General features: G+C 40.8%; 1 protein-coding gene across 1 annotated transcript in view; it reads right to left on the bottom strand.

Annotated features, from left to right (window-relative positions):
* Positions 1-368: 368 nt before the first annotated feature.
* The window catches only part of ELOVL5 (ELOVL fatty acid elongase 5), a 102,819-nt gene continuing 91,063 nt past the window's right edge, over positions 369-12,124 (bottom strand). Inside the window, 3 exon segments of the mRNA XM_053710383.1 lie at positions 369-2,430; positions 6,032-6,067; positions 6,069-6,176. Of these exon segments, the coding sequence (XP_053566358.1) occupies positions 2,293-2,430; positions 6,032-6,067; positions 6,069-6,176 (282 nt within the window). The 3' untranslated portion in view covers positions 369-2,292.

Genomic DNA, 12,124 nt, shown 5'->3' on the forward strand with positions numbered 1-12,124 from the left:
TAATGCTTTTTAGCAATCTATGGAGTTATTCAGTAATAACAAAAAATGTTTACTTTTAATATGGTACAAATGCCCCCCTGCTTTTTTAATAGTATAGTGACTCTCTCCTGTTGGATGCACTGTACCACTGATTTGGTCACTGTAGGAGAGGAAAGATATGAATTCTATTACAGGAATAGAATACAATGCTTTAAGGCACATATGTGGAACCTATATAACAGGTGTCCAAGGTAGCATTGTAAAGTGTCCTAAATATTTCCCTATAAATAGAGTCTCTCTAAAATACTGTGTATGAAGCTCTAAATTATACCATGGACGTATTTTTTGTAGCCTATGAGAAGGGGATTTAAAAAATAAATGACACTGAATAATTTTCTTTACTTTTTTAATATATTAACAGACACATATAATATGTGTTTTATAAATGATATTGCCAGTGATGGACGTTAGGCAACTTAAGAGTAAACATACAAATTACAGTCATACAAACATCCTTGGCTTCATTATAAACTACTGAAATTTCTCATAGCAGGATGTGACTAAGACATGTTGCTATCAAATAATAGCCTGTCAAACTCTCCCGCACTGAGCGGCTAACAAAACAAGGTCTAAACACATTGTTACTGAACAAAGACAATTGCTTGATGGTAAAATACAGCAGCGGATGAAAATATGAGGTCTTTTTGATAAAACGCTCAAGGTGGGTTTAACTGAGATCACGCTCTAATGATGAACTAAAACAAAGCAATGCCTTCTGTATTCTGAAAGTGACAGCAGTGCCCAGGAGGGAAAAGGTTAACATCTTTGGTGCTTGGTTGTGGTGTGGCAGCAGGATTTTATTTTTTATGTACCAACAAAGATAAATTGACCACAACTAACAAGATGTACATAATGATATTTCAGTAATTGGTAATGTCATCTTGGCATATAAATAACCTAAGCACCATCTTTATTTACCTGTTTGAGGTCAGAAGCTTCCCTTGAGTGCAATTACTTTACAATCACTCAGACAAAACTCTTAAGCAATTATTCAACAAAACTAAATATTCACGGGTTACAAAAATTTAGTGATTCAAGTTAAATAATAAAAAGTAAAACTTTAGCTAATTTTACCATAGTTGCAGTCACTAACCTCAGAACAATTGTATAAACAAATAAAAAAAAATCCTAGCATGAAACTTAACCATTAGATGGTTTTATTTAACCTGTAGGAAGATTTTGGCCCTGCTTTCCGTATGTGAATTTATTAAGGCATGTTCATTAAAACATTTAAACCATATTAAACAAATGACACCTACAAATGCATGGATATTAAGCTTTAGAAAATGAGTTACAGGTTTTGAAAACCATAAAATGCAATTCAGCACCTATATGAACTAGTAAGGCAACAGCAGTGTTATATACTACAATAATACTTAGTATCCACAGTCTATAGCAGGGACAATGTGAGCACACAGTTATGGAACCTTTAACCCATATGTGTCAGAGAGGCCTGCAATGTTACACACTGCTGACCATTGTGAGCTTTAGAACCTTTCAGAAGTAGCAGTTAATGTTCAGTATTTTCCAAAAAAAGACTCACTATTTTAGACAGAGTACAAGTCTGTGTTGTGCTGCTAAGCTTTCAAAACACAAATTATTTGATGCCACAATGAAGTACCACTCCCATATGTTTGCCTATTCCCTGTATTTAAACATACACTCACTAAAGTTCAGATAAATCTGATTTTTTTCTAGTATCTTATTGGTTGTATCTTCAATGTAAAAGCCCTTTTTTATACTGCATGGCAAAAATGTAAGCTGAAACACATCTTAAATAATTCATTTAAATGTTTTATTTATTTTAAAATTTAAAATAAAAAAGATTTTGTTGTTGTTGCTTTTTTAAAGGGACTTTAAATCTATGTGCCGATAAACAGAGTATCTAAAATGAAAAGTTTCAGAATAAACACCAAGAATTTTGGTGATAAATTATTTAACCCTATAAAAATTTGCACAAACATATATTTCTGTTTAAATGGCTAGAAATGTGGTGAGAGTCTCAACAATATTATTTTTTCTTTAGAATAACTTAATTTGCCTCTGAACATTAACTGCTGCTAGGCTGACAAGCTACTGGTAATGTTTGTATAACATTTCTAAAATGACTGGAGCTGCTTAAGACCTATGTTAATCACATTATTTTAACTAGGAATTACAGTAGCTGTAAGAGTGTCAGTGCACACTTTGTACTGTGCTTGAAAGCAATCTGATGTATCATGTGACGCATTGAAATGGCATTTTGGTTTCCTTTCAATCCATTCTTTGTTTCCGCTGCTTCACATTGTTCTCCATAGAAGAAAAGTTGGTTGTGTGCCCGTTGATAACATTAGCAGAACCGTTTTGGTAATCTTTCTCTTTCCTTCTAGAAGATGTTCTACTGTTGTAAGTCTTAAAGGAAGAAAGAGAGAAACAAACAAGTTTTACAATATTTTATCACAAACTTCATTATTTATCTGCATGTTTAGGTTAGTACAAGGTGCTTTCCTTTTCACAGCTTTAAAAAAGTATTAAAAACTTTATTTATATACATATCCCTCTCTGTATATAAACATTTATTATATATATATATACACACACACACATATACACACACACACACATACATATATATATGTATACTGTGTATATATATATATATATATATATATATATATATATACATACACACACACACACACATATATATATATTTAGATACGCACACATATACTGTACGTACATACATACATATACAGGGGTGGAAAAATATCACTATAGTTTACTAGTCAGGGGAGAATAGTTACTAGTTAATGTTAGCTATAGGAAAAAGCCACATTCTTTACTCCTCCACTGCAATTTCTTACTGATCCATGAATAGTGGTCTAGTAAAAAATTCCAACCCTTGATATACTGTGTATATAAAAGCATAAGTACTTGTGAATAGAATATTTACTGTAACTAGTGACTCATTAAGATTTACCAGAAACTGCAAGAACATTTAGTTTGTAATGTATATGAATATGGTGATAAATAATACGTTTAGATGTCTTAATAAAAAAGTAATATTTGATTTCCATTGTTTCATAATAATTTATTTTATAATAACAATATTTCAAACCTCAAATTTCTAAAAAGCAAACAATATGCTATTTTTCTACATTTGGTTTCCAGGTGCACAAACCGGGGATGCAGAGTTTTATTTTAGATAATAAAACCAGGGACCTTGGATATTTATTTATTTTTATCTTTGGACTAAGAACTTAAACTCTTCCATCAACTTTAGAGATTGAATATATATAATATTCTAAATATAAAACTGCTTAAACATTATAAATGCAGCAACAATCTGTGCACAAGCATTGATTTCTTCTCTGCAGGAAATATAAACTGATCCCTGTCGTTTGTTTGTGTATTTGTTCTATACAAGGATGAGTGCTGTTTTATTTCATTAAAGGGACAACTAAACCCAATTTTTTATTCATGATTCAGATAGAGCATGAGATTTAAGCACCTTTCTAATTTACTCCTATTATCATTTTTAATTTGTTCGAATGTTATCTTGATTTAAAAAGCAGTACTGTAAAGTTTTTAGAGCCAGACCATTTTTGTTCAGCACATGGGTAGCACTTGCTGATTTGTGGCTAAATGTAGCAAACCAATCAGCAGCCTACTAAGGTTGCTGAACTAAAAAATGGGCCGGCTCCTAACCTTTAATTACTGCTTTTTCAAATCAAGATAACATGAGAACAAAGAAAAATTGGTAATAGGAGTAAATTAGAAAGTTGCTTAAAATTGCATGCTCGTATCTGAATCATGAAAGAAAAAATGAGGGGTTAGTATCCTTTAAGCCACTTAACCCCTTAAATGACAACTGACGTACCAGGTACGTCAATGCATTAACAATCAGTTAATGACAATAGACGTACCTGGTACGTCAGTTGTCTAACAGAGTGCTGGAAGCGATCACAATCGCTTCCAGCAGCTCTGAGGGTATGCAGTGATGCCTCCATATGGAGGCATCCTGCAATACCCCTTTGCAAGCCTCTGATGCAGAGAGAGCCACTCTGTGGCCCTCTCTGCACCGGAGCGTCGTTGGTGGGGTGGGAGCAAGGCAGGGAGGTGGGTGGGCGGCCTGCCAAGGGGCCTGTGAATTTGGAGGGGGCGGGATCGGAGGCCGGATCGGATGCGGCAGTGTCCGGGGGCGCGCACGGACGCGCGGAGCGCGTGCACGTGGGCGTGCGGGCGGGGCTGCGTGCACGGGCGGGAGCGGGTGGGAACTGCTACACTACAGAAAACACGGATTTTACTTCATAAACGATCGGGGGGGGGGGGGGGGTTGGGGAAGGGGGGTTGGGGGGGTTTAGGGGTGGGGTGTGGGGTTGGGGGGGAAGCTACACTACAGAAAATGGGGAAAAAAAACACAAAAAAAACTACAAAAGGCACATTTTTTTTTAAGAGAACTTGGGTACTGCAGACAGCTGCCAGTACCCAAGATGGTGCCCATTAAGTTAGAGGGTGGAGGGTTAGAGAAGTGTTTGATGGGGGATCTGTGAGTTTGGGGGCTAAGGGGGGATTCTATACGCAGCATATGTAAATATGCTATAAAAAAAAAAATATATACCTTTTATTATCTTAGTACTGGCAGACTTTCAGCCAGGTACTATAAGATGGCGGGAACAATTGTGGGGTGGGGGAGGGAATATAGCTGTTTGGGAGGGATCGGGGGGTCTGATGTTTCATGTGGGAGGCTGATCTCTACACTAAAGCTAAAATTAACCCTGCAAGCTCCCCACAAGCTACCTAATTAACCCCTTTACTGCCAGCCATAATACAAGTGTGATGCGCAGCAGAATTTAGTGGCCTTCTAATTACCAAAAATCAACGCCAAACCCATATTGTCTGCTATTTCTGAACAAAGGGGATGCCAGAGAAGCATTTACAACCATTTTTGCCATAATTGCACAAGCTGTTTGTAAACAATTTCAGTGAGAAACCGAAAGTTTGTGAAAAAGTGAACGATTTTTTGTTTTTGATCGCATTTGGCGGTGAAATGGTGGCATGAAATATACCAAAATGGGCCAGATCAATACTTTGGGATGTCTTCTAAAAAAAAAATATATACATGTCAAGGATATTCAGAGATTCCTGAAAGATATCAGTGTCCCAATGTAACTAGCAGTAATTTTGAAAAAAAGTAGTTTGGAAATAGCAAAGTGTTACTTGTATTTATGGCCCTATAACTTGCAAAAAAAGTAAATAACATGTAAACATTGGGTATTTCTAAACTCAGGACAAAATTTAGAAACTATTTAGCATGGGTGTTTTTTGGTGGTTGCAGATGTGTAAAAGATTTTTGGGGCTAAAAGTTAAAAAAAAAGTGTTTTTTTTCCATTTTTTTTCCTCATATTTTATATATTTTTTATAGTAAATTATAAGATATGATGAAAATAATGGTATCTTTAGAAAGTCCATTTAATGGCGAGAAAAACGGTATATAATATGTGTGGGGTACAGTAAATGAGAAGAGGAAAATTACAGCTAAACACAAACACCGCAGAAATGTAAAAATAGCCATTGTCATTAAGGGTAAGAAAATTGAAAAATGGTCCGGTTCATTAAGGGGTTAAAGACAGATATGAAACCCGAAATTTTTCTTTCATGATTCAGAAAGATCATGCCATTTTAAAACAACTTTTCAATTTACTTTTATTATCTAATTTGCTTCATTCTCTTGGATACTTAGTTAAAGGAGCAGTAATGTACAACCGGGAGCTAGCTTAAAGCCAATGACAAAAGGTATATATGTGCAAGCCACCAATCAAACGCTTCTGAGCCTACCTAGGTATACTATTCAACAAAGGACACAAAGAGAACAAAACAAATGAAATAATATAAATAAATTGCAAAGTTATTTAAAATCACATGCTCCATCTGAATCATAAAAGAAAAAAATTGGGTTTCGTGTCCCTTTAAAATACTCAAACTTAAATTAATAAGGAAATTTCAATACAAAATGTTACTTAATGTAAAAATTGGTGAAGAGGGATTATAAGAGAGATCATGTAACAGTTCTGGAAATATAACCATCCCATGGGGAATCCGCAGCGCCAAACCATAGCACAGCTAGTCTGAGTCATAGTCAACACAAACTGAGTCTGAAATAAAGAAACACATGTTATGCATAAAGTGCTGTAATGTTTGATTTGTTCTCATTAAGTTAAACAAGTTACTGTTTAAAAAAAAAAAAAAAAAAAGTTTATATATATATATATATATATATATATATATATATATATATATAGATATATAGATAGAATAGATAGATAGATAGATACACACGTCTGAAGAAATATACAAGAGCAACTACTCTTAACAAACGTCACAATTTTAATGTTTAAATTAAAAAAAATATTTACGTATTTTTAATATATATATATATATATATATATATTATATATATAATATATATACATATATACACACACACATATATATATACATACACACACACTCACCGGCCGCTTTATTAGGTACACCTTGCTAGTACCAGGTTGGACACCCTTTTACGTTCAGAATTGCCCTAATTATTTGTCTTCCAGAACTGCTTTAATTCTTCGTGGCATAAATTCAACAAGGTGTTGGAAAACATTCCTCAGACATGTTGGTCCATATTGATTAGTGATGTCGCGAACTTAAAATTTTCCGTTCGTGAACAGCAAACACGAATTTCCACAAATGTTCGCGAACGGGCGAACCGCCATTGACTTCAATAGGCAGGCGAATTTTAAAACCCACAGGGACTCTTTCTGGCCACAATAGTGATGGAAAAGTTGTTTCAAGGGTACTAACACCTGGACTGTGGCATGCCGGAGGGGGATCCATGGCAAAACTCCCACGTAAAATTACATAGTTGATGCAGAGTCTGGTTTTAATCCATAAAGGGCATAAATCACCTAACATTCCTAAATTGTTTGGAATAACATGCTTTAAAACATCAGGTATGATGTTGTATTGATCAGGTAGTGTAAGGGTTACGCCCGCTTCACAGTGACAGACCAAACTCCCCGTTTAAACGCACCGTAAACAACCGCAAACAGTCCATTTGCACAACCGCAAACTCCCCATTTGCACAAGGTTGGATACCAAGCTAGCCATGTCCCGTTCCTTGTCCTCACTGATGTCATTGAAGGTCTCTTCCTCCACCCAGCCACGTACAACACCAAGGGTCCCCAAAAGGTGACAAGCCCACTGGGATGCCTGCTGTGTTTGGTCTTCCACCTCCTCAAAGCCACCTTCCTCCTCTGACTCCTCTTCTTCAGACTCCTCTCTCTTGGCGTTATTATAAGGTGTGTTAAGTAGTACTATTCCTATCAGTTTAATCCCTGTTAGGTCCCCTATCAGGGACGTGTATATGGCATGGATTTTAGGAACCGGGAGATGGAAAAAGATGCTTGGTCGGTTCCTCCTACTTCAAATTTGGGGCACTGCGCGTGCAATCTACTGTGCCACCAGATAGGAGTGGTGTGTTAAGTAGTACTATTCTTATCAGTTTAATCCCTGTTACGTCCCCTATCAGGGGACGTGTATATGGCATGGATTTTAGGAACCGGGGGAGATGGAAAAAGATGCTTGGTCGGTCCTGCCACAAGATAGATAGATTTGATAGATAGATACATAGATTAGAAAGAGATCAATAGATGCAATAGATACATTTGATAGATACGATGGATAGATAGATTTGATAGATAAATAGATAGATTTGATAGATAGATAATTTCCCAGACAGAGAATTACAAGACGTGCGTTCTGGGACCCATGGTAAGGTTACTTCCTTTTGCACAATCGAGTACAGGTTGGGGATTACCTTTTGTGCAAAGAAATTTTGGCCGGGTACCTTCCATTGCGGTGTCCCCTATCAGGGGATGTGTATATGGCATGGATTTTAGGAACCGGGAGATGGAAAAAGATGCTTGGTCGGTCCTCCTACTTCAAATTTGGGGCACTGCGCTTGCAATCGTGGCCGGACTTTTAGCCGACGGACATTTGGCAGACAGACATTTGGCCGAAACACAAGTGGCTGTCAGATAACAGTCCGGCCACGAGATACATAGATTAGATAGATAGATCAATAGATGCAATAGATACATTTGATAGATACGATAGATAGATTTGATAGATAAATAGATAGATTTGATAGATAATTTCCCAGACAGAGAATTACAAGACGTGCGTTCTGGGACCCATGGTAAGGTTCCCAGAGGCAGTTGCGGCGCCAGGGGACGTGTATATGGCATGGATTTTAGGAACCGGGAGATGGAAAAAGATGCTTGGTCGGTCCTCCTACTTCAAATTTGGGGCACTGCGCGTGCAATCTAATGTGCCACCAGATAGGAGTGGTGTGTTAAGTAGTACTATTCCTATCAGTTTAATCCCTGTTACATGCTTTTTTTTTGGTTTGGTTTTTCAAGCCACAGTGCAGCACCAGAGGCCAGAAAAATTTGGCATGTACACATGCCTGAAAAATTAGGTATTGTTGCAGCCGCTGCTGTAGCAGCGGCCAGAAAAATTGATGTTTGTTTCCCAGGCAGAAAGTGCCCTAAAACATTGCAGCTTGAACCCTAGTTGGTGGCGAATAAGTCACCCAAGTTATCCGGCATTCAAAGATAAAATACAGCAGCGTGTGGACCATTTTTAGCCCAAGGCAGCTCATCTCATCAGGCCTTTTTTACTCGAATGTATCGCCCAATGTCAGTCCCTTCGGGATCCATCCCTCATTCATCTTAATAAAGGTGAGGTAATCTAGACTTTTTTGACCTAGGCGACTTCTCTTCTCAGTGACAATACCTCCTGCTGCACTGGAGGTCCTTTCTGACAGGACACTTGAAGCGGAGCAGGCCAGAAGTTCTATCGCTAATTGGGATAGACCAGGCCACAGGTCAAGCCTGCACACCCAGTAGTCAAGGGGTTCATCGCTCCTCAGAGTGTCGAGATCTGCAGTTAAGGCGAGGTAGTCTGCTACCTGTCGGTCGAGTCGTTCTCTGAGGGTGGACCCCGAAGGGGCTGGTGGCGATGCATAGGACTTAAAAAGCTCTGCATGTCCTCCATCAACAACACGTCTGTAAAGCGTCCTGTCCTTGCCGGCGTGGTCGTGAGAGTCCGAGGATTACTTTCACCTCTTCCCCTGTTAGATTCCCGTTGTGCTGTGACATCACCCTTATACGCTGTGTAAAGCATACTTTTTAATTTATTTTGGAACTGCTGCATCCTTTCCTACTTGTGGTAATTCGGTAACATTTCAGCACCCAGTACAGGTCGTTCTCCTTCAGTTTTTTTATACGAGGGTCACTCAACATGCACGACAGCATGAAAGACCCCATTTGCACAAGGTTGGATGCCGAGCTACTCATGTCCCGTTCCTCGTCCTCAGTGATCTCACTGAAGGTATCTTCGTCCCCCCAGCCACGTACAACACCACGGGTACCAGATAGGTGACAACGAGCACCTTGGGATGCCTGTTGTGGTTGGTCTTCCTCCTCAAAGCCACATTCCTCCTCTTCCTCACAATCCTCTTCCAGCGTTGCCGCTGGTCCAGCAAGCGATGCTGATAAGGCTGTTTCTGGTGGTGATGGTGACCACAACTCTTCCTCTTCACGCTCATCTACGGCCTGATCCAGCACTATTCGCAGGGCACGCTCCAGGAAGAAAACAAATGGTATGATGTCGCTGATGGTGCCTTCAGTGCAACTGACTAGGTTTGTCACCTCCTCAAAAGGATGCATGAGCCTACAGGCATTGCGCATGAGCGTCCAGTAACGTGGCAAAAAAATTCCCAGCTCCGCAGAGGCTGTCCTAGCACCCCGGTCATACAAATACTTGTTAACGGCTTTTTCTTGTTGGAGCAGGCGGTCGAACATTAGGAGTGTTGAATTCCAATGTGTCGGGCTGTCACAAATCAAGCGCCCCACTGGCATGTTGTTTCGCCGCTGGATATCGGAAAAGTGCGCCATGGCTGTGTAGGAACGCCTCAAATGGCCACACACCTTCCTGGCCTGCTTCAGGACGTCCTGTAAGCCTGGGTACTTATGCACAAAGCGTTGTACGATCAGATTACACACATGTGCCATGCACGGCACATGTGTCAACTTGCCCAATTTCTATGCCGCCACCAAATTACTTCCGTTGTCAGAAACCACTTTGCCGATCTCCAGTTGGTGCGGAGTCAGCCACTGTTCAGGGCGGACAGGAGTGCTGGTCCGGTGTGACTATGCTTTCAGGCCAGTCAACCCCAAGACGGCGTGACACTGCCATATCCGGGATGTGGAATAGTACCTGAGGAGCTGGGGGGGGGGTGCCGTTGATGTGGAGCAAGACGCAGCAGAAGAGGACTCAGCTGAGGAGGTTATGGAAGAGGATGGTGTAGAGGAGGTGGCAGCAGGCCTGCCTGCAAGTCGTGGCGGTGTCACCAACTCCTCCTCTGCAGAGCTACGCATTCCATGCTTGGCAGCCGTCAGCAGGTTTACCCAATGCGCAGTGTAGGTGATATACTTGCCCTGACCATGCATTGCAGACCAGCTATCAGTGGTCATATGGACCCTTGCCCCAACACTGTGTGCCAGACATGCCATTACTTCCTTTCGCACAATCGAGTACAGGTTGGGGATTGTCTTTTGTGCAAAAGAAATTTTGTCCGGGTACCTTCCACTGTGGTGTCCCAAAAGCTACAAATTTTTTGAACGCCTCAGACTCCACCAGCTTGTATGGTAAAAGATGGCGGGCTAAGAGTTCAGACAAGCCAGCTGTCAGACGCCGGGCAAGGCGGTGACTTTGTGACATTGGCTTCTTACGCTCAAACATGTCCTTGACAGACACCTAACTGTGGGCAGATGAGCAGGAACTGCTCCGGAAGAGAGACGGAGTGGCGGATGGTTGAGAGGGGGCAAGGAGGACAGCAGTGGTTGACGTGGCTGAAGATGCTGGACCAGGAGGAGGATGGCGGCTTTGAGTTTGTGTGCTGCTTCTACTCATGTATTGATCCCATAGGCGTTTGTGATGTGCGATCATGTGCCTTCACAAAGCAGTTGTATCTAGGTGGGTGTTGGACTTCCCACAACTCCGTTTCTTTTGGCACAGGTTGCAAATGGCATCACTGTTGTCAGAGGCAGACACACAAAAAAAATTCCACACTGCTGAGCTCTGCAATGACGGCATTCTGGTGGTGGCAACAGCATGCGTTGATTGGCGTGCTGTCTGGCTGACCCCGGGTGCCGATGCATGCTGTCTGACTGTGCCACTAGCTCCTTGCGACGACCTCCCCCTGCTTCCAACTCGTCTCCTCCTCTCTGTCTCCCCATCTGAACTTTGCCCCTGTTGTTCTTCTCTTCTAGCGGGCACCCACGTGACATCCATCATCAATCGCTTCACTTGTATCTGACAAATCAACAAAGGAAGCAGCAGCGGGTACAACATCATCATCATCACACCGTACGTCCATGTCTGTAATGCTGCCTGACTGAGACATATCACTGTTATCTACATCCTCTGTCAATGATGGTTGCGCATCACTCATTTCTTCCAATTGATGTGTAAAAAACTCCTCTGACAGATCAACTGAAGCGGCTGTGGTGCTAGTGTTGGTGGTGGCGGCAGGCGGGCGAGTGGTAACTTGAGAGGTGCCCGAAGATAAGCTGGAGGAGGATGGCGCGTCAAGGTTCGGAGCGGAAGCTATAGAAGATTGGGTGTCCTGTGTTAAAAAGTCAACAATTTCCTCAGAACTTTTCGAGTTCATGGGACGTGGCCTCTGAACACTGGGCATTATTCTAGGGCCAAAGGGAATCACAGCACCACGACCACGACGGCACCTGCGGGGTGGCCTGCCTCTGCCTGTCATTTTTTTTAAATGTACACTTACATTACTATTAAACAAGATATGAGTGGTGGCACTGGGCAAGTGGGCACAGTATACGCTGTGAGCCTGACACAAAAAAGCAGACTGATGTTTCACAGTCAAAAAAGTTTTTATTTATTTAAATGTACACTTACACTACTATTAAACAAGATATGAGTGGTGGCACTGGGCAAGTGGGCACAGTATACGCTGTGAGCC

Source organism: Bombina bombina, chromosome 4 (assembly GCF_027579735.1).
Source record: "Bombina bombina isolate aBomBom1 chromosome 4, aBomBom1.pri, whole genome shotgun sequence".
Taxonomy (NCBI): domain Eukaryota; kingdom Metazoa; phylum Chordata; class Amphibia; order Anura; family Bombinatoridae; genus Bombina; species Bombina bombina.